Source organism: Pteropus vampyrus, unplaced genomic scaffold (genome assembly GCF_000151845.1).
Source record: "Pteropus vampyrus isolate Shadow unplaced genomic scaffold, Pvam_2.0 Scaffold476, whole genome shotgun sequence".
NCBI lineage: Eukaryota > Metazoa > Chordata > Mammalia > Chiroptera > Pteropodidae > Pteropus > Pteropus vampyrus.
In genome coordinates this window covers 1087121-1108684 of record NW_011889257.1, presented here as the reverse complement: position 1 = coordinate 1108684, position 21564 = coordinate 1087121, and the positions used below count along the sequence as shown (strand labels likewise).

The 21564-nt window shown below is 39.8% G+C and overlaps 1 protein-coding gene across 3 annotated transcripts in view; it reads right to left on the bottom strand.

Moving 5' to 3' along the window:
* PCYT1B (phosphate cytidylyltransferase 1, choline, beta) overlaps window positions 1-21564 on the bottom strand; it is a 79470-nt gene that overhangs the window by 53291 nt on the left and 4615 nt on the right. Inside the window, exons 1-2 of one of the 3 annotated variants that reach the window (XM_011382452.2) lie at window positions 4128-4318; window positions 3542-3641 (exon numbers count right to left, since the gene is read on the bottom strand). In XM_011382452.2, the coding sequence (XP_011380754.1) occupies window positions 3542-3641; window positions 4128-4184 (157 nt within the window). In that variant the 5' untranslated portion in view covers window positions 4185-4318. Of the gene's footprint in view, window positions 1-3541; window positions 3642-4127; window positions 4319-21564 lie in introns of those variants that run through there. The other 2 variants (XM_023524573.1, XM_011382451.2) reach the window with 2 other exon arrangements.

Genomic DNA, 21564 nt, shown 5'->3' with positions numbered 1-21564 from the left:
TAAGTTCCTGTCACATTTTAATGCTGATATTAGAAGTTCTAAATAAAGGAATTTCTAACAGAAGTTTCCTGGGCCAGGTGCCATCAACATCACAAATTCTCTTGGATAACTTCCCAGGGTCATCGCCTGAGATTCCAAAAAAAAGGGGAGGGAGGAGAATGTCCCTTCTAAGATTGAGTTCGCCTTTGCTCCATCTCCCTCCTCCTGTAGTGACACAGGTATTTGAAAATACACCACCATCATATTCTAGCTTGATTCTTGGGGTTTAAACTGCCTGGTAGTTAGACAACACGCAGCTGCCAAATCTCACCCAATTAGTTTGATGCTGGCTCAAAGCATCAGACCAACTCTCTCTGATTCTACTTCCACAGGACAAGCTCCCTCTCTTGTCCTAAACTTCCATCCATTCATTCAGTCACGAAATATTTACTGAGCACACAGTACTTAACAAGTATACCTCTAAGTGCTGGTGATACAGAAGTGAGCATGACAGACAGCCCCGCTACTGCAGAAGATCAGTGCTACTGTTTGTCTTGTTAACATACCTTCCACCCTCCAGTTCAGAGCCTGAGTATGTTTTCAATGAGCTCCGTGGTCTGCTGTGACCGGTGCTCCACAGGGCAGGCAGCCCATTGTGATGGACAAAGTGGGGGTTTGAGGTGAAAGGGACTTGGGGTTGAATCCTAGCTCTACCCAGTCAGCTAGGACATTTGACAAGTAACTTTTCAGTTCTCCGAGTCTCATTTGCCTCATCTGTAGAAAGGACAAGATGATAACCATCACACGCAGTTTTTGCAAAGACTAAATGAGACAGAATACAGGGCAGAGCACCTGGCAGATGTAGAGTAAGTTTGACTTCCCTTTCCTTTCATTTGAAAAGCAGGGTCCTTTTCTCTTGGGCCTGTGGCTCATCCTTTAACTTTAGGGCAAATTCGTTCGCTTCATAACTACCTAGACTTTCATTTCATCTTTTGGATTTATCTGGGCCGTTCATTAAAAATACAGATACCTGGGCCTCATCCCAGATTTTAGGGGTAGGGGGACAGAGGGCAGGAAACCTGCTTCTTTAACAAACTTGATTCTTTGCACACCAAAATCTGGGAACAATTGCTTTAGCTGCTCCGAACTTTAGCTGCCCCAAGCCACTTCTTGCTTTCTCAAAGGAAGCCACAAAAAAAGCTTACTAACTTGTCCCGCTCTCTGAACTTCTCTCCAACCTAAAGTCCTCACTTAACATTGTCAATAGGTTCTGCAACTTTAAGTGAAGCGATGTATAATGAAATCAATTTTACCATAGGCTAATTGACATAAACAAGAGTTAGGTTCCTACAGCATCTCATCAACGATATCACAAAACAACATTGAAAAAAACAACATTAGTCGAGAACCTGCTGTATCTTAAAGAGGAGGCAGAGTATTGTGATTACAGAACAAACTTGAACACAAACAGGTTTGAAATGAAATCCCAGCTTCACCACTTAGGAATGGTTCTCCAAGTGATACAGGACGGGGTGAATTTCCCCTGGTCGGCCTGCACTGAGAGAGAGGATTCTTTGAGCACAAGAAAGAATTCAAAGATGCCAAAGTTAGAGTCAAAAGGAAAGTTTAGTGAGAAGGGGTAACACTCCATAGACACAGCGTGGTCTCTCAGAGGCAGGGAGCAAAAGAGCCTAAAAGAGACTCAGAGACACAGACAGAGAAAGGCACAGAGACAGTGATGGCGAGGGACAGAGTAAAGACACTGAGAGGGACCCTGAGTGTTCGGGGAATCCAGTTTATATGTCATTCTTAGTTTCTGCTATACAGTGTAAAGATTTTGTTTACCCATTTTCCTTTGATAGAATGGCCATACAGTGAGAAAGGATAAGGGCATGCAGCGTGAAAAGGTAAGAATATGTAGCGTGAAAGGCCTGCTGGCAGTTCCCAGCCTTTGATCCATAGGTTCCCCATGGTTTTAGACAGAGGGAATGAACGATTTTATTTTGTGTAGAGAGCAACTTAAGACTCTGTTTTCCTGTTTTCCCTTCACAATGTGGGGAAATGGGTTGTTAGAAATCCCAGCAGAAATCTTCCTTTGTTCTGCAGGTGTCCTGTGGCCCGGCTGCAGGACCGATCAGCATATTGCAGTCTCTGAATGTAGCCTGATTTAACATTTTAGTTTTCTTGCCTCCTCCCCCAGCAGAAGCATCACTTGGGAACTTGTTAGAGAGGGAAATTCTTAGGTCCCACCCCAGTTGGACTGAATCAGAAACTCAGCGGGTGAGGCCCAGCCATCTGTGTTTTAACAATAGCCCTCCAGGTGATTCTTATGCAGGCTCAAATGTGAGAACCACTGCAGCTTACTAGCTGAATAACCCTGCGCACATTCAGCTTCTCTAAAGCTTTTATTTTCTCATCTGTGAAATACTAAAAGTATCAAGCGCATGGAGTTGTGACAGTGAAATGACATGGTACATATAAAGAACTTACTGATAGTAAACACTTAATAAATATCCATCGTTATTATCATTAAGAAAACTGATAATGGATTCTATTGAATTTGGGATGTTTGTTTTTGAGCCATCTTAAATGGCTCAAAGTTTATCTGCTAACCAGTCTTATTTTCCACTCCATCCCAACGAACTGGAATGCCATTCATTTACTGCTACACAGCTGTCTATTTCCGTGCCTTCGCTATTCCTGTTCCACTTGCTCAGAATACTGTTCCATTTTCTGCCCACATAGTCCAAATCTTACTTCTCCCAAAAGGATCAGCTAAGGTCTATTACCAGCTGTTGTCTGGCTGCTCCAGGCCAAATGACTCTGCCCTTCTTAAAACTGTCAGTTATTGTCTATGTTGCAGAATTTAACCCGTAAGCATATGCATGCATGCTGCTAGTGGGTTTTATTTTATATCTAGTTGTCTTGTCTCTTCAATTATAGAGAAGCTCCTGGGAAACAGAGATGGTACCTTATATATAGTTCGTTTTAAATCTCTTCCCTATCCAGCCTGGTATACACAAAAGGAGTGGACAAATAAACAAACAGCTAGAGCAGAGTCCAACGTTTTGTTCAACATTGTTTTGTTATATCTTTGATGAGATGCTGTAAAAAGCTTTAATTTAAGGCGCACTTGGAGAAATTTTTTTAAAACACAGACTTTTAAAAGTGATAATAATTAGAGTAGCTTAGGTCTGTATAAGCCTTCATGGTTTAAAAAAGGCTTTGATATTTTTAACCGAGCCTAGTTGTCACAAAAACCTTGTGAAGCAGGTTATCATCGTCCCTGTTTACACATGAGGAAACAGATTCAGATTGTTCTTGGAAGGCTATAAAAATGACAGAGTTGGGGCTCCAACTCCAGTCTCCCCGTTGCACCTTTTACATGGCTACTTTCGTTTGCTGAGTTTATTACTGTTAGACTTATCCTTCTTGTGCTGTGCTATATCTCTAAATTCAACTCTCCGATTGAAAGTGAGTGCTGCTCGAATAATGTTGGGCCTTTCTGCTACTTTGGATGTCAAGGCAGGGCCCATTCGGAGAACAAGAAGTACAGCCTCACCTGGTGTTCCTAAGCGAGCCTGAGCAATGGTCAGTTTTTCATGGGGTGCTTGGCACTGGCAGCTGGTTTCATCTGCAAATGGGGCAGGTGCAGTCAGGGTCTAGAAGGGAAAAAGAGAAAGGGAATATAGTCTGACAAACTTTCCTTTGGCACTAACTTCCCCTGAAGTTTTATTTCTGTTGGCTACACAGGTATGATTCAGAAGTAGAATATATCCACTGAGTCTTTCAGAGAAATATTGTACTGCTAGAAATGAAAACAAGGACAATGTCGCTGAAACCTTTTTTTGACTGATGCTTCAGAAATAATAAGAGCTTTTTAGTGTCTACTATATACCAGGTACCAGATGAGGTACTCTGGATATGTTATCTTTTAGGCCTCACAACACCCTGTGATGGCTAGATCCTTCTATAGGCATTCTACCCTTCTACAGTATAGGATCCAATGCCATCTCCATTTCACAGAAAAGGAAACTGAGGCTCAGCAGAATTAAGAAATATGCCAAGTCATGTCCTTGGAAAGTCACAATGCTCAGCTTTGAACATTTCACAACCAACAAGAGCAGCCTTCAAGCATTAAGACTTACCCATACCCTAGGGCACTCAGCTGGAAGAAATGGCATACTCAGCACTGTGGCAGACATCTCCTGTATTTCACACACACCAGTGTGGCCAATCACAAACTCTGATGTCTCTTCAGTGCAAAGGCCAAAGATGTTATTTGCTCCCTGGGAGGGCCTAAAAGCACAGCATTTCTGGCGGGCTGCAGATAACTGCTCCTGTGGTAGCTCCAACAGCCACCAATGGCTGGAGGCCCCGCCCCAGACAGCTGGGGCTGGGGCTCTGGGGAGCTGCTGTGAGAAAGATGTAGTCACTTGGAAGCCCGCCCAGGAAGTGGCTCTGCATTTTTTAGTCAGCCTCTTAAAATGAAAACCTCACTCTCTCCAGACAGAGAAAGACAAAGCGAGCGGTATTTTTGTAAACAGAGCAAATGCAATACAGAGTTGTCCATTTGTAATCTTTGAACTATGTCATTACCATGATCATCACTACATCATCTCTGGTATTTTTAAAGCTGAAGTTGATGATTCACTGTAAACATTATTCATATTGTTGGATATGGATTGTTTCTTAGAGATAGAGACAGGTGTTCCTCAACCTGGAAAGGCTCAACTGCAAAATGATCCATCCATTTGAAGAGGGGCTGTGACCCACTTCTGCTATTCATTTATTCACTCACTCTTTCAAATGTATGTTAGGCACTATCTTAGAACTAGGGATAGAAGTAGGGATAAGACCAGTCCTGTCCTGGAGGAGCCCCCAACCCGTTCTCTGCACTGCCAAGAACTGATCCTGCCCTGCCCCCTCCCGCCCCCTCCCGCTCCATCCCCACCCCTCCCCCCTCTTCCCATTGTAGCACCTTCCGCCCTGGAAGCTGGCATCCTGCCCCAGAGTTGTTTGGAGACCTCCCAAATGCCTGAGACTTTCTTAACCCCCACCCTCCCATTCAGGGACCTGAAAGCAGACCAAGACTTGGGACATGGATTCAGGAAATTTAAGTCCATTATTGTTTTTTGTTTTTTGTTTTTTTTTCAGATACATTAAGGTGACCTTGTGGGCCGTAGTGAACCAGAGAAGCATTTGTAATACGGAAAAAGAGTGTGGTGACAAGAGCAGGGGCTCCATAGCCACAAAACTGGGGTTCAAATCCCCTTTTCAGGACTTACGAGCTGCGTATTCTAATTTGACTGTCCTGGTGTAAAGGATCTGACACCCACTAAAGTTAGCTCAAGAGATGAAGGATTCTTTTAAGGCTACCCTGGCACAGAAACTGAGAATGAAAGGAGGAAAGGGGCAGCTCACGTTGTTAAGTGTCTACTAGCACATGCTCTGTGTTTCATATGATCTAGATGGTTGGAGGGTGAATAAATAGGGGAGAGAAAGGAAGGAACAGAATTGGCTCTGGGGCAGCAATCCCTAAAGGTGAAGGGTGGCCATTTTAGAATAGGAGAAGGTATTAGTTTGAAAAGCCATATTCAATGCACAAGTCATAAAAATGAAGCCTCTGGACGTGTAGAGATCATGAGAGGAGAGACTATACCCACCTAGGAAGCCATATTACAAATTCGGATTAGGGAGGCACATGAAATTTTTATGTTTGACAGAAGGAGCGAGGAGTTTAAAAGGTTAAAAAGCCCTGGCCCAGCACCCTGGACCTCACATGTGCAGGGACCTTGAAAGACCATAGACTTAGAGCTAGACTGCAATTAAACTTCTCCCTATCTTATTAAAGATTCAGAACACCCAGTCACTGCATGTGAATATGTTGCCCGTTTGTCATGCAAGTTCTGATTATGTAAAACTGCACCATAGTAACATACCAAAGCCATATTCCCATCAGGCTTTTTAAAGGGGAAGACATTAGATATTGAGCATTTCATTAGCAGAATGTGTTTAATTGGACATTGTCAAGTATTTACTTAAAACAAAAGCTATTAAGCACTATATACAATGTACAATGCCAGCATTACTTGAGTATAAAAAATGGTCAGTAGAACCTGTTCTTATGCTATATGCATCACTGACAACTGGATGGAGCAGATAGCAAGCTAATCATCCACTCAGAATTTAGCATAGTCTGCTGATGGTGATGACCACCACATAATTGCTTGCTTAAGCTAAGCTATCCTTAATTACAGTGGGGCAATCCGGTCAGACATGCCTGAGTTCAAATCCTAGTTCACTATTCAATATCCATTTGATTTTTTAAATTGGGTTTTTAGAAAATTGCTGATTCTTAACCTTTCTCTCAGTATCTTCATCTATAAAAGGGGAATAATAAAAATTATATATCTCATGAAGCTATGGTGAGGAGTAAATGAAACAATGTGTGAGTGATTACTATCCTCTTTTGCCTCTCCAGAATCCACTCTCCTCCTACCGTTCTCTTCTCTGTATGGCTTCCTATATAGACTGCACCAATGGGCTCTGTTGCCTTCCTGCTTCCACTTGTGTTGGGTCCATGGAAAGCATGCAAAACACTAGAGGGCAGGACAAGAGTAAGCTCAGGGTATTTGTCTCCCTGGCTTCCTACATTCTAGGAGGCAGTATGTTGGTTCTGTCCTTTTACTGAAACCCATAGCTCCTGTAAGGGGGCCCTCTTTATAGAGGGCTCTGCGAAGTTCTGATAATCACACTCTCCCCTTGTCCCTTCATGCCTAAGAGGGAATGCTACCCCTTGAAGTTTCCTTAAACCCTGCCCACACCTTTATAAATAGTCCTTTTATTAGACTACCTTTAAATTTCCTCTTTAGAACAAGCCATCTGTGTCCTGATTGGGCCTTGACTGATATAGTATATACAACAGTATGATGTCCACCTCAATAAATGTTAGCTCGCAGATGTCAACGAGGCATGCTAGAAGCACAGAGATCAATTGAAAAGTGAATTATGTCCTCTCCCATGAATTCAGAGATGTAGAAAACTTAATCAAGGATCAGGTGCCCCAAATATGGAGAAAAAGAAGTGTCTAACAGGAAAAGAGAAATACTTTGAAAAATAACAATTACCTATAAACTAATTGTTAAATTATATTATTCTCAGGCATACGGAACATTTAAAACTCGTTCAAACTTTTAAAAACAATTTAAATTGTCTTCATAGGATCTACCCACTATTTATTTTTTTCAACATTTAACAAACACTATTTGAAAGCTTGCTGTGTGCCAAGCACTGTTTTAGGTTCTGAGGACACATCAGGGAATAAAACAGGCAAAAGAAAAAAAAAACCTGCCATTATGATGCTTAAAGATAATAAACAACAAAGAAGAATGCAAAATATGTAGTATGTTAAAAGATGTTAAGTGCTATAAAAATAAGGCAAGGAATGGGGATAGGGCATGTTGGGGGTATAACTATCAATAGAATAGCCAAATAAGTCGATATATATGTAAATATATAAAGACTCAATTGAGCTATTTAGCGAAAGAACACTCCAGGCAGAGTAAACAGCAAGTGCAAAGGCCCTGAGGCAGGAGCATGTCCGGCTTCTTCCAGGAATAACAAGAAGGCCAGTATGTCTAGAGATGTGAGAAAAAAGGAACAGTAGTGGGCAGAGAAGTGAGGCAGAAGGAAAGGGATGAAAGGCACCCAGTAGTGTGGGGTTTTTAGGATGCTGTAAACACTGGCTTTAATTCTAAGGAGATGGGAGACATTAGAGTTTTGAATAGGGAGTAATATAATCTAACCTCGTTTTAACAGGACCATGTGGCTGCTGTGCTGAGAATAAACTGTAAGAGGTCAAAGGCAGAAGCAAGAAAACCACTTAGGTACTTGGTATCATAGTCAAGCAAGCGTAATTGAAGGCTGGGGCCAGGGTGACAAGCTGTGGAAGTGGTGAGAAGTAGTCAGATTCTGGATAGGTTTTCAAGAAATAAAATTTGGGATTGACTGGATGCAGAGTGTGAAAGAATGAGAGGATTTAGGATGACTCCAAAGTTACTGGCCTAAAGAACTTGAAAGTTCATTGCCCTAAGATCTGAAAGACCTTGGAAGAATAGGTTTGATAGTGGGAGGGACAGGGATGAGGAGATCAAGAATTCCATTCTCACACATTTGGTTTGACATGTCTATTAGATTTCCAAGTGGAGATGTTCAAGAGGCAGATGGATGTGCAAGTCTGGAATTTGGGACAGGGAACTAAACCAGAGATACAGGTTAAGAAGCTGTCAGAATATATATGATCTTTAAAGCCACTCGACGAGGTTCATTCATTCAGCTAAGGGCACAAATGCAGGCTGAAGAGAGGTCCTAGTTGTCTGATGAGGAAACATTGTATATTTATGGCCAGTCTCCCCTAGCTACTATGGAAACTCCAAGAAAGCAGGGCCTGAGTCTGTCCTATTCACCGCTATATCCCTACTTCCTTGGTCAATACCTGGCATAACAGAAGGTCCTCAATAAACATTTGTTAAATAGGGAAATTTAAAGTCACTGGAGAGAGAATGATTATTGACAAAGGAAAGAACTGGAGAGAGAATGATTATTGATAAAGATTACTAATAAAGATTAAACTCAAATAAATGCACTTATCCATTTTTCTTATCATCATCATAGTATATACTACAAAATATTTACAAAAATAAAGAGAAGATAGCAAAATTCACCAAGAATTCTACCTCCCAAATACGATCATTGTTAATGCTTTCTGTATTTGTTTTCTGGCCTTCTGATATGTCATATATACATATTAACAACTCTGGAATCTTAATACTGCATAGACAGTTTTTTTTCACTCAATGTATCATGATTATTTTATCACATCATTTAAATAGTCTTCAGCCTAAGTATTTTTTTAATTAGCAGACCTTTTCTTGGAGCATTTTTAGGTTCACAGCAAAATGAGAAGGTACAGATATTTTCATGAAACTCTCACTAATTTTGATAGCTGTAAAAGATTCCACTGAATAGAAAAACCACAATTTATTTAAATATTTCTGTTGTTAAATATTAAGTTGTTTACTTTTTACTAATATAAATAACATTCTAAACATAATTCTGAACCTCTGATTATTTCCTTAGGATAGATGTCTAGGAGCTGAATTACTTAGATAAGGGGTATGAACATTTCAAAGATAAATATTTGAAGAACATTTTAACATATATTGGTAAATTACTTTCTACAAAAGCTGTATCATTTATATTCACATTACAATGTATGAAAGCACCTATCTTGCTGCCATCTCACTGGCATTGAGTATTGTTGTTGTCAATTTTATAGACCAAAAAATGGTATCATGCTGTTTCAATTTGCATTATTTTGATTACAAGAAAGATTGAACATTTTTCAAATGTTTATTAGGCATTCGTGTTTTCTTCTGAGAATAATCTGTCCTTTGCTCGTTTTTTCTATTTTTGTGAACAAGTATTTTGAAGTTAGTTAAAAGCAAAACAATAGCACAATTAAAAATTATATTAAATAGCATTTTAAAAATGCATTTTCCAACTTTGCCTAGAGTCCCTTTATTTTTTAAAACCAATGTGTGAACAGCCACATCTAGGTCAGGCTAGCAATTACTGCCCTTCCAACAATCAGGGATCAGAATTATGTCCTAGGAATACAGACTTTCTTAAAATGCTAACCACCCATATGCTGTAATCTCCCATCCCCCCATGCGTCCACCTTCCTAACCCACAGCACTGGATTTCAAATACGTGGAAGACTCTCAGTACTATAAATAATACCACATTTCATTGATTCTAAAATGTACATTTCCCTCCACATTTTAACATTTCTGAGATTAGGAGGGAGTCTTACAAGAAATGTTGTCTTAAAATCAGTATTGTCACCACACACCAAAATTAACTCAAAATGTATTGAGGACCTGAATATAAGACCTGAAACAATAAAATGCATAGAAGAAAACATAGGAACTAAACTCAAGGACCTTGGACTTAAAGAGAATTTTATGAATTTGACCTCAAAGCCAAGGGAAGTAAAAGCAAAAATAAATGAATGGGACTACATCAAACTAAAAAGCTTCTGCTCAGCAAAAGAAACCGTCAACAAGGTAAAGAGACAACCATCAGAATGGGAAAATATATTTGCAAGCAACGTCTCTAATAAGGGTCTAATATCCAAAATACACAAAGAACTCATATGACTCAATAACAACAAAAAAACAAACGATCCAATCAAAAAATGGGCCTAGGATCTGAACAGACACTTCTCCCAGAGGACATACAAATGGCCAACAAACATATGAAAAGATACTCAACATGGCTAGCTATTAGAGAAATGCAAATCAAAACCACAATGAGATACCATCTCACACCTGTTAGAATGGCTATAATCAACAGGACAAGTAATAACAAATGCTGGAGAGGATGTGGAGAAAATGGAACCCTCATACACTGATGGTGGGACTGCAAATTGGTTCAGCCACTATGGAAAACAGTATAGAGATTCCTCAAAAACTAAGAATTGATTTACCATATGATCCAGCAATCCCTGTACTGGGTATTTACCCCAAAGACTTGAAAACCCATATCCAAAAAGATATTTGCACACCGATGTTCATAGCAGCATTATTCACCGTGGCCAGGACATGCAAGCGACCAATGTATCCTATGACAGATGATTGGCTAAAGAAGCTGTGGTATATATATACAATGGAATATTACTCAGCCATTAGAAGAGATGAAATACTGCCATTTGCGACATAGGTGGACCTCGAGATAATCATGCTAAGAGAAATAAGCCAGATAGAAAAAGTTGAAAATCACACGATATCACTTATATGTGGGATATAAATCTAAAAGCAACAAATGAACAGGACAAACAAACACTCATGGACATCGACAATAGACTAGTGGTTACCAGTGGAAGGGGAGAGGTAATGGAGTAAAGGGGGTCATATATGTGGTGACAGAAAGAAATCTAATTATGAGAGGCGAACACGCAGTGTAAATATATATATGCCTTACTGTTAAAGTGTGCAGCTGAAACTTATTGGATTTCATTAACCAATGTCACTATAAAAAAAATTAATTACTTTAAAAAATCAGTATTGGCAATTTTCTGACATTTTAACACCTCTAAAATGGAAGTTCATCTTATAATTAATGGCATCTTAGATTCATGAAATGCACAGATGCCATTAACAACAGAAAATAATCATCCTTACCTAGAGTTGAAAAATTCCACACCCTAAATCATTTTTTTCCTTAGGCAACTGAGCATAAAGAATTTATAATGAATATCAATAACAATCTTATATCTTATTCATATCCCATCTCCTTCCTCGAAGTACTTCAGGTGACTTTTAAAACAAAATTTGAAAGTTTAAAATAATAGTCGCAAGATATGGGGTAAGGGGGAAAATATGGATTTCAAAAAAAGGTCAGGGGTGCAATGAGCACATAGGAATGCCTATCATGGTCCATCAACATTTCAAAGAGGTGAGCCACTAAATGGCTTTCAGCTCCCAGCAGTCAAAGCAAAGAAAAAGACAAAGTTAATATCGTCCTTAAGCAAAAACACCAAAATAGCTATTAAGGAGAAGCACAGCATTTCCTGATGTTGAATTTTACAGAAATTCCTCCCATGGTGCCTCTATAAGGGGAAGGTGGAGTGATTTTGTAGTGACACCATACACTCAACAATAGCTCCTCCCCCCATAAAGACAATCCCATTTTTTATGTTTATCTCAGTAGCACCCTCCGTGCGAGGCAGAGCCCCAGAACCAAAAAGCAGTTCAGAAAAGCATTTCTACATGGGGCCAAACATGCAGTCTGAAAATGAAGTTCTCTCCCTCATGGATGGATCCAAGAGCAAGATTTAGAATAGTAAGACCAGGTTTTCTAATGTGGAATAGGCAAAACAATCCTTTAGAGAGCAACACTTAGATTTATTTTTCATGTTAAAAAAACAAACAAACAAAGAAGGAAGCATTACTACTATCTATTTCTAACATACGGATTTACACTGGTGCTCCATCTTTGTCAACAGAAAATATATAAGGTGTCTTCAAGGAAGAATGCAAGATGTAGTATAGAAAAGGAGGACCTGGGTCCCTTGACATTTTCATGTACTTTCAGCTTACTGCAACATAATGCAGCTCACCTGGATCTGGATAAGTACATTCATGGATCACATTATCTAGTTCAACTAAACCAATACTCACAAGATCAGCAGGTGACTTAAAACATTTCCTGCAATGAAACGGGGAAGCAAAGATAACACAAGAAGAGGTAAACAACAGGAAAGTGGCAGAGCTGACCCTTCTACTCCCTGCAATGAGTGCCATGTTCACCACATGACCAGGTGGTATGAACAATGACCACCTAATCACACTTGACAAGGAGACAGCTGAATTGAAAATTATCACAAAGACTATTTGAAATATCTGCTACCATTAGCACTGAACCTCACCTGGAGCATATCTTGTACCTTGAGATATTAGCTAATGATGGCATAAAGCTATTGTAATTACCAAGATACTTAAAAATGAAGCATCCAGAACATTAAACAAGCCTCTCACTTTTTCAGCAAGGTTTCAAGATATACGATACTCATTCCAGCAGTTTGCAAAATACTGTTACACGGAATGATAAAGGTTTAGAAGTCTTTTTCGAGTTTCCATAATTCAATAGAGGAAAACCAAAAGTCTCATACCATTGCAGAAACACTTGCTCTTCATGCCACAGTAAAACTGGCGGCTCTAATGTGTAGGAAAAAAATTGATAGCAAACTAAAATGCATTCCTTTGTCAGCAAATATATTTAGAAGACATATAGAAAATATTGCTGAAGATGAGAAGAAACAAGCATTAGAACAAATTATGCAGTGCAGGAGGTTTGCTATACGGTTAGATAGAAGTATGGATATTTCTAACATGTCTCAGCTTGAGGTATTTGCTATTTCAATAATGAAACCTTTTTTTTTTTCTGAGCCGCAAAAGATGTTCCAAAGAAGAAAGATTTTCCAAAGAAGACTGATCCTGCAAAATGGATGACTTCTTTAATAAAAACAGTGTTTCACAGAAACACTCTGTAAGTGCAACTACCAGAGGTGGTTGCTTTGCTCATGGACCTAGATCTCCCATGCAGTTCAGAAATACCCGTCTTCTTTTCATGACCCTTTCTCTATTGGCTCGCTAAATGTTGTTCCTCGGGGCTCCATCCTGGAAGACTGTGGATACAGTAGATTAATTTAAGCAGATCTCATATAGAGGTAGGCAAATATAGGGAGGATTCTAATAAATAGCTTTAATTACAACTCTTCTATTTTTCTTTCCTTTAAAACAACTGATCAGATGGCTTGAAGCCAGTTTTTTTTTTTTCTAGAATTTTCCCTACAGCAGGATTATCCTTAGGCACTCTTACTAGCTAACCAATTCCATCCACTTCTTTCTGAGTCTAGAAGCTGATTCCCTCCAATGTCAGGCCATTGTTAGAAAAAGCATATGGACTGGGTGCCATGGACTTTAATTCACAGATTACCTGACTCGGGCTTAACTGGTCCTAGAAATAAGGCAAGTTTAGTTCAAGGGCTCACCTATATTCTCTTTGGGGCTAAATATACTGACCCCTTGGAAGGCCTGAGCACATTGAAGCTCTGTTAGTGGCCAAAAGCTATATAATTTTAGGTAAGATCTGACACCACAGAATGTTATCTATCAGCTCACCAGAATTGTCCAAAAATGGAAAATATGTTGTAGTGTACTTTCTCTCCATTATTGTGGTCGGAATATCTTTAAACTTTGTATTAAAGCATAATATATATATATAGAAATGCACACATGTCCTAAGTGTGCAGCTCAATGAACTTTCACAAGCTGAATATCCACAGCATCCCAGATAAAGTAACCAACCACCACCAGCATCCTTCCTGTACTCCTTCCACTACCCTGACTTCTAACATCACATCATAGATTAGCTTTGCCTACTTTAAAAATATTTTACAGAAATGGCATCGCATAGTGTCCCTCCTTTTGTATCTGGCTTCTTTTATTCAGTATTGTTTGTGAGATTCACCCATATATTTTTGCAAGCAGTTGTAGATTCTTCATTCTCATTGCTGTGTAGCATTCTATTGGGTGAATATACTATAATTTACTTATCCATTCTACTTCTGCTAGACATTTGGGCAGTTTCCAGTTTGGGGTTATTACGAATAATGCTGCTAAGAACATCCTAATATTAGTTTTTGATGGCCATTATGTACAAATTTCCTAGGAGTAGAAGCGCTGGGTCAAAAATATTTACTTTGAATTTCTAAATTCATTACAAAGAGCCTAGATATCTGATTTGTTTCCACTCCTGGTCCTGAAAGTAGAAAATGTGACATGGGAAAGCTAAATACCACATTTCTCAAAGTGCATACCAGCACATTTTACTTCTGAACCACCTGGGAGCTTGAGCAGGTGATTCTTTGCTCGCTGATTGGAGAACTGCGTGTAGTGGAAATGGGGGGCTTTAGAAGCTGGTTAAACCTAATTTTAAATCCTAGCTTTCTCAGTTAGTATTCGATATTTGGGGAATTACTTAATTCTTGGCTTCCTTACTTATGGTAGGGGAATAGTAATCCCTATTTCACAGGTCTGCAGCCTGGTTTAATGAGATAACACATGTAAGGCATTCAGCACAGTGCCCAACACAGTGTGCACTATAAATAGTTGTTCCACTTGTCCACTTGACCATGGAAAAAAAATGAGTGAGACTTCTAGCCTTGAACCGGGCATAGAACAATTGACCTTATAAATAAACAATTTGGACATAAAATAGAATTTAGTATTATTATGCGACTGTGCCTGCAGTCAAGAATAGGCACATTATAGATGAAGCATATAAGCCTGTGTGTACCAGGAACAGGCTTTCTACATCATTTGGTTGGCAATAGGCTGTACACATCATTCGTGATGCTTCTATTAAGCTGTTGTTGTTGTTGTTGTTGTTGTTGTTACTTTTCTTAAATGCCAGTTTAAATAACCCTCGGCATCCTTTTATATTGATGTCAGGTTTGATATGCGTGAATTACTGAGTGGAAAACAAAAATGCCAAGTCGAAGACTTTGGCAGGAGGGAGAGGATTATATGAAAATGAATCCTGCTCAATAGGCTGGCCCCGTGTGGCCTCGCACATTATTACACAGGCGCACGCTACCAGGGCTCACTGCTTTATTTTCTAATCACTGTGTTTTTGAGTGTGCCTTCAAGATTGTTGAGTGCTAAACTCTCTTTATTCCCAAGCAGGGTCAGCTTCCTCAGCTTCTCATACATTCTGGTTCATGCTGGGATAAAGAGGAAGGTAGAAATGTTAAAACAATAATGCTATGGTCTGGGGCCAGCAACGGGTAATCAGATCCTAGCAAGGCAGAGGCTGTTACCTGGGAGATTATTGGAAGAAAATAGGCCTAGCTTGCAACGACTTAGTTTGCTCCTATCTTCCTTGCTTTCTCCTTTTCATCCTGCCCCAGGGGATCAGACGAAATAAATCCTTTTCTACATCTGTTTCACTAAGGGGCACCGAGGAGCTTTATGTGGGCACCAGCAAAAGATGCCAGGGTTTCAGAACTATGGCCTTACTCGCTGTTGGATGTCAACCCTAAATATTAAGCTGAGATGGATAGCATCGGTTAGAGAAGGCCCTTGTAATTCAATGCCATACTGCCGTGCCTCAAAAAGAACCCAGTACAAGCACTCCTTATTTTATTGCAGTTTGCTTTACTGCGCCTGACAGATGTTGCGTTTTTTACAAATCGAAGGCAAGACCTTCCACCAGCAAAAAGATTATGACTAACTTTATTGTGATACTCACTTTATTGCAGTGGTCTGGAACCAAATCTACCTATCTCTAAGACATACCAGTATTTTGAGCTTATTTATGAAATCGATAAATTAGAAGGCTACAGTTCACATTAAAAAGATATTCGACATAGGTTTTTTTGGACAATGACTAGAACATTCAACATAGGATTCAGAATACATTCGACCTTTCTGAAGAAGCATCTGAAGAATAAAGCGGAAGACACCAGAAGTGGTTTGTATGACAGCAATGTAAAGTTCCAAAGTATTTTGTGAACACTTGTTGCTCATATTTAGCCAGCGTGTCTTACTATAAGATCATTTAACCTTTTTTTTTACCCCCCCAAACAGGTGTGTAAAATGAAAAGGAGGTAAGGAGTGGGGTAGGTCTGATTTTTGATAGAAGCATCAGGTCAAACAGAGCACACGGTAGTAGACTCTGTTCCATAGCTATGGAAGCCAGAATCACAGTCTTGAAACTGGGCTTTTTTTTCAACCCACCATGGGTGATAGAATTGAGGTCCAGAGAGAAGAAGTGATTTGCTTAAGCCCACACAATAATTCAGTGACAAAACTGAGGTTGAAATGAGACTGTGGCAAGTGAGCAGAGATCAAGCTGCAGCCAAGCCTTGTCTTGCCAAGCCTCAGCCCTTTGCTCTGGGCCAGTCCAGTTACCCTTAGAGCTCCAGATCTGGATCTGCCTTGACATTAGGGGTTGGTGTGGAGCCCCAGATGCCATAAGGGAACAGATCCATTTCCTCTCATTACTAGCACATCTGATCAGGGACAACTCAGCCTTTCTACCTTTCCCTATACACTCCACCTCCAGCCTGGAGGCCTCTGGAGAGGAAATACCCTGGGCTAGACCTGACTTCCCAGACTAGCCCATAATTACACTTCTGTACCTGCCAAAATCAAGCCAGTTTGACTTTGCCTCCACCTTGACCAAGACAACAGAGGCTATCAGATAAGAGAGGCTTTCAACTTTCAATACCCTTCCACTTGTAACTTATTCTTACCCAAAACATCCTGGCCAGCTTCCTTACCACCATGGTGGGAGAGGTGTCTCTTTTCCTACCTGAAGACAATTCTTCCACTTGTGCACTGGAGCCCAACCTCTCCAGCATTAGTGTCATTCCCTTCATCAATTTTCCTCATCAATTTCGCCCTCCCCCACTGGCCTTTTCCCAATTATATATAAGTGGAAGTGCTTCATCTTAAAAGAATTAACCAACCAAAAGCTTTGGCATACTGAATAGATGGAAGGAAGAATGGAAGGAAAGAAGTTAGAAATAAAATCCAGCCCCTCTCAATGCTAAACTCTGATTTATCCACCTTTGGGGTCCTACACATTCTATCTGCTTCCCCTTTCAGTCAAGTTCCTATTTCCCTACCTCCTAAAGGCTCCTCAACCTACTGCCATTGGGCCTCTGCTCCCACCACTTCTCTAGAACATCACCATTGACCTCTTCCTAAATCCAAAGGAGACTTTTCCTTATTATCTCATTTGATCTCTCTGATGCATTTGGTTCTACTGGACATTCCCTTCACGGAACTTACCCTGCCCTTGGCTCCCCCGATCTCCCAAATATTTGAGAAATACCTATCCATCTTCTTTTCATGATCCTTCCTCTATTGACCCTTTAAATGGTGTTTCTCAGGGTTCCATCCTGGAAAGATTCTGGGATAAAGCAGATTAATTCAACCAGATTTCATATAGAGACAGCCAGATAGATGGAGCCTTCTAATAGCTTTAATTACAGCTCCTCTATTTTCCCCCTGACGGGATGGCTCAGGGTCAGCTGTTTTCTAGAATTACCCTATAGTATCCTGAGACTCCTGCTAACTATTTCCATTTACTTCCTCCCAGTCCAGAAACTGTCTTGACTCAATTTCTGTCCCATCAACTTCACTACCTCAATTTCACTTCCATTTTTGCATGCTGATGCCGCCCAGATCTACATCTCCAGCTCAGAACTCTCTCCTGAGTTCTAAAATCAAACATTAAAAGGACCCCGCACCAAATGGAAGTTGCCATGGTATCCCCAACATAACTCTCACAAACTGCTGTCACCTGATGCTCCCATCTCAGTGATGGCACCCACTCACCAGAGCCAGGAAACTGAGTCTTCCTTAATATTGCCCCACGCTCAGACTCAGTTACCAAATCTTGGGGCATTTACCTCCTAATGTCTCCCATATCCATCTAGTTTCTCCTCCACTGCCTCATCCATAACTTCAAACTTATTCTCATCTGGATTACTGCAACAGCCTCCTAAGTAAAACAGAATAGGAGAGCATAGAAAATATAAGAGTGAAAAATATGAAGTGATTTTTAAGCTATGAATAAATACATGTCTATACGTGCTATGCAAATATGAAATGTATTTATCATCGTGGCTTCTCAGAGCTCATCCTCCACAGGCCTAAGCAGGTGTCTGAGCTCCCTCTAAAGCCACATGTGGCTACTGAGCACTTGAAATTGGCTAGTGTGAATTGAGGTGTGCTACAAATATAATATACACGCCAGATTTCAGACTTAGGATGAGAAGAATAGAAAATACCTTTATATTAAAAAAGAAAAAATTAAAGATTATAAAATACCTTTATATTACATGATAAAATTAATCATTTTATATTGTTTCCATGTTGAAATAATAATATTTTGGATATATCAGGTTAAACAGAGTCAAACTTACAAAAACATTCTCAGGGGATTTCAACATCCCGGTATGCTTTCACATGCCAAACTACTGCCTTCTGTTAAATGGAAATGATCTTCAAGGTCAGAGGCTATGGATTACTTCTTACATTTCTCTCCACAGCACCTGGTGCATTGCTGTACATGGAAGTTGATAAGCAGCTGGCTAACTGTGGATCCTGTTGGTAGGGGGCCGAGTTTTTTCTCAGTTGCCTTTTATAGCCCTGCATCACTGAATATTTTTAAGTCCCCCTACTGCCTGAATGAAGACACAGGCACTCTTTTTATTTCTATACACTCAGACACCAAAATAAAACAAAAAACCTACATATTTTCTTATATTTGATTTAGATTTATTTCCTCCATAGGAGTTTAGCATGAGGTAAATGGTGGGTTGGAGGGTTAGTGAAAGAACAAACTTATAAGAGTGGAAGAAACTAATTCATTGATTCTATGTTCAATACACCTGACTATTATCAATCTGCAAGAAATGGATGTTGCATTTGGACCAAGACCAGCAGGAAAATGTCTAATAATAGCCTTGGGCAAAATTCCAGTTGACCACAGTAAATCCCCAAGGAGGCACATGTTTGTATATTTTCACTAACACAGCAGCACATTAACTGTCTCACTTTAAAAATGTATACTCTGAGTGGCTAAATAGATAGTGGCTAAATAGATACTAGTAAAGGAAGCCACTGGTGTCTCTGGAAACCCAGTCATCTTTTCGAGCACTAGCAGGTGACTGTCCTACCTCCCAACTGACATAATGCACCTACCGCAAGACAGCAGTCTCTTGGCACTGTTCCCCTTTGAAGTAAAGCCCAAAATGAACTAGTGCTAAAATGGCATATTGAACCAGCCCATTTTTATTTCCAAGGCCTTCTCAGTTGATCCATAGCACATCCATCTTCATGGAAGTGACTATTGGAGGCTAGAATTACAACTTCCTTCTGACAGCAAAATGCACTCCTGGAAGAACTTGACCAAGGTCGTTAACCAAATCCTTAAGGAGAGAGTTTTCAGGGTGGGTGGGTGGGTAGGCCTTGTTAGAAGGGGTTTATGGAACACCTGCTGGGCCCAGAGGATTTGTCTAGGCCTAATCTGAGAGTCGGGGAGATATGAGGACATGATCCTTGCCCACAAGAAGTCCTCATCCCTCAGAAGCTGGGTCTCCAAGGAGGGCAGTTACATCATATTGCCCAAAGCTACTCAGTTTCTCCTCTAGACAGTCAAGCTTATGAGTCTCCTTGCATCATGTTCAACCAAGTAGCAAAGAACAAGGAACAAATCAAAGATCAAGAATAAACACTGTAAGAATGGAAAGAAGAGTTCTCAGAAACATCTCAAACCCAAGCACCATAGTCAAGTAATAAAAGAAATAAAATTACGTTCCTAACCTAAATGCTCTATCTTAAACCTAGGTAATCTTGTTATTCCTTTTTGAAGTTCTTTATTAGTGTTATTTAATTCTATTCACTCCTATCCTTTCTTATATTTTCTTCCAATGAAAAATAAGGCAGGTGGAAAAAAATACAGGTATACCTTTCAGAAAAAATTCCCCTTTGAACATGATTACATCGAATCCTCAATATCCTTATCAATTTACTACTTACAAGGATCTAAAATATAGATTGCTTTCAAGTTCTGTTTATTTAGATATGCCAGCTTCCCGCTTCATTTCCTTAAAGGGCAATGCTACATTCTGAATTAGAAACCAGAGATACAGTGATGGCAAGGCAGGTTTCTCCTCCACGTTCCCATGGTAAACTTTGACTCGCTCTCAGGGAGTTCTCCACTCTCTACTTTCTGCCCCCGCTGCATCTGGTAACACAACTTTTATCATGCTGTGCCCTTATCAACCTATATGGAAACTATCTGTTTACGTTTCAGTCTCTTCTCAAATCTCTAGATCACAAAGTACTTGAGGGCTCGGAGCTCAGCACATAGTAGGTACTCAATCAATGCGAGCTGAGTTAAAAACAGATCCCAATAGACAACTTTCACTGTAAATAATATAGAGAAAAACACATGTAGACACAGGAACACTGTACACACCTTCTCGTGCGCCATGCTAAATAGAGAGCACAGGTTTGTTACAAAAAGGGCATTTGACACAACTGCTGAGATTTAAATAAAATTCATATTCACAGACAATGACATTCAGCAACCTAAGTTCACATTCTGGGACTTGAAGTAGAGCTTTATAGCACTTATATATCCAGAAATCTCCTCTTCCATTATCCCTAGATAAAGTTAGAGTGAGTTTGGGAACCAGTTATGCCTCAGCTAACACAATGAGAACCACATCAGTAATTGCTTTCTTTTATAAGATGATGTTTTGTTCTTGAATCCTGTTTCCTCTAAACTGTATGAATTCAAGTTTTGATAACAAGTGGGAGAAGGAGTCTGTCCCCTGAAGGGGACTCTCTCAAGTCTTTCATGTACTTTCCAAAGTTAGTTAAGCAACTCAGCAGCCACACCCTGCTGATGGTTGTGGTGCCAGTGACCCATGTATAATTTTGGGTGATATGCTTGGGTGCTGGGAGATACACAGAATTTATATAATTTGAAATATGAAGACATTAGCAAATCTAAAGATCAACAGAAACTACTAAAAACCTTAAAAAGAAATACAAATTTAGCATTTTCACTTGCCACTCCCTCTCTTCATCCACAAACTTTGTTATTAAGTAGTTAATATGGGTCTTAATTATTAAAGTAAAATCATTAGCAAAGGAAAGTTGGGCTCTTAAGTATAAATCTAAATTTAGAATATACCCCTACAGAGATCAAAGTTTGCTGATAAGAGAAAAGGTGCTTCAAAAAAAGTTTAGTGTAGTGGTTTATAAATTGATTGCAGTCCTTATTTTAACGGAACCAGTTTTCAGTATACCATGATAATAATATACAACATGAAAAATTTTTATCAAAAGCAGAGCAGAGCAATCACTTTAACAGTGCAACTTCTGTACATCTCTCTCTCTCTCTCTCTCTCTCTCTCTCTCTCTCTCTCTC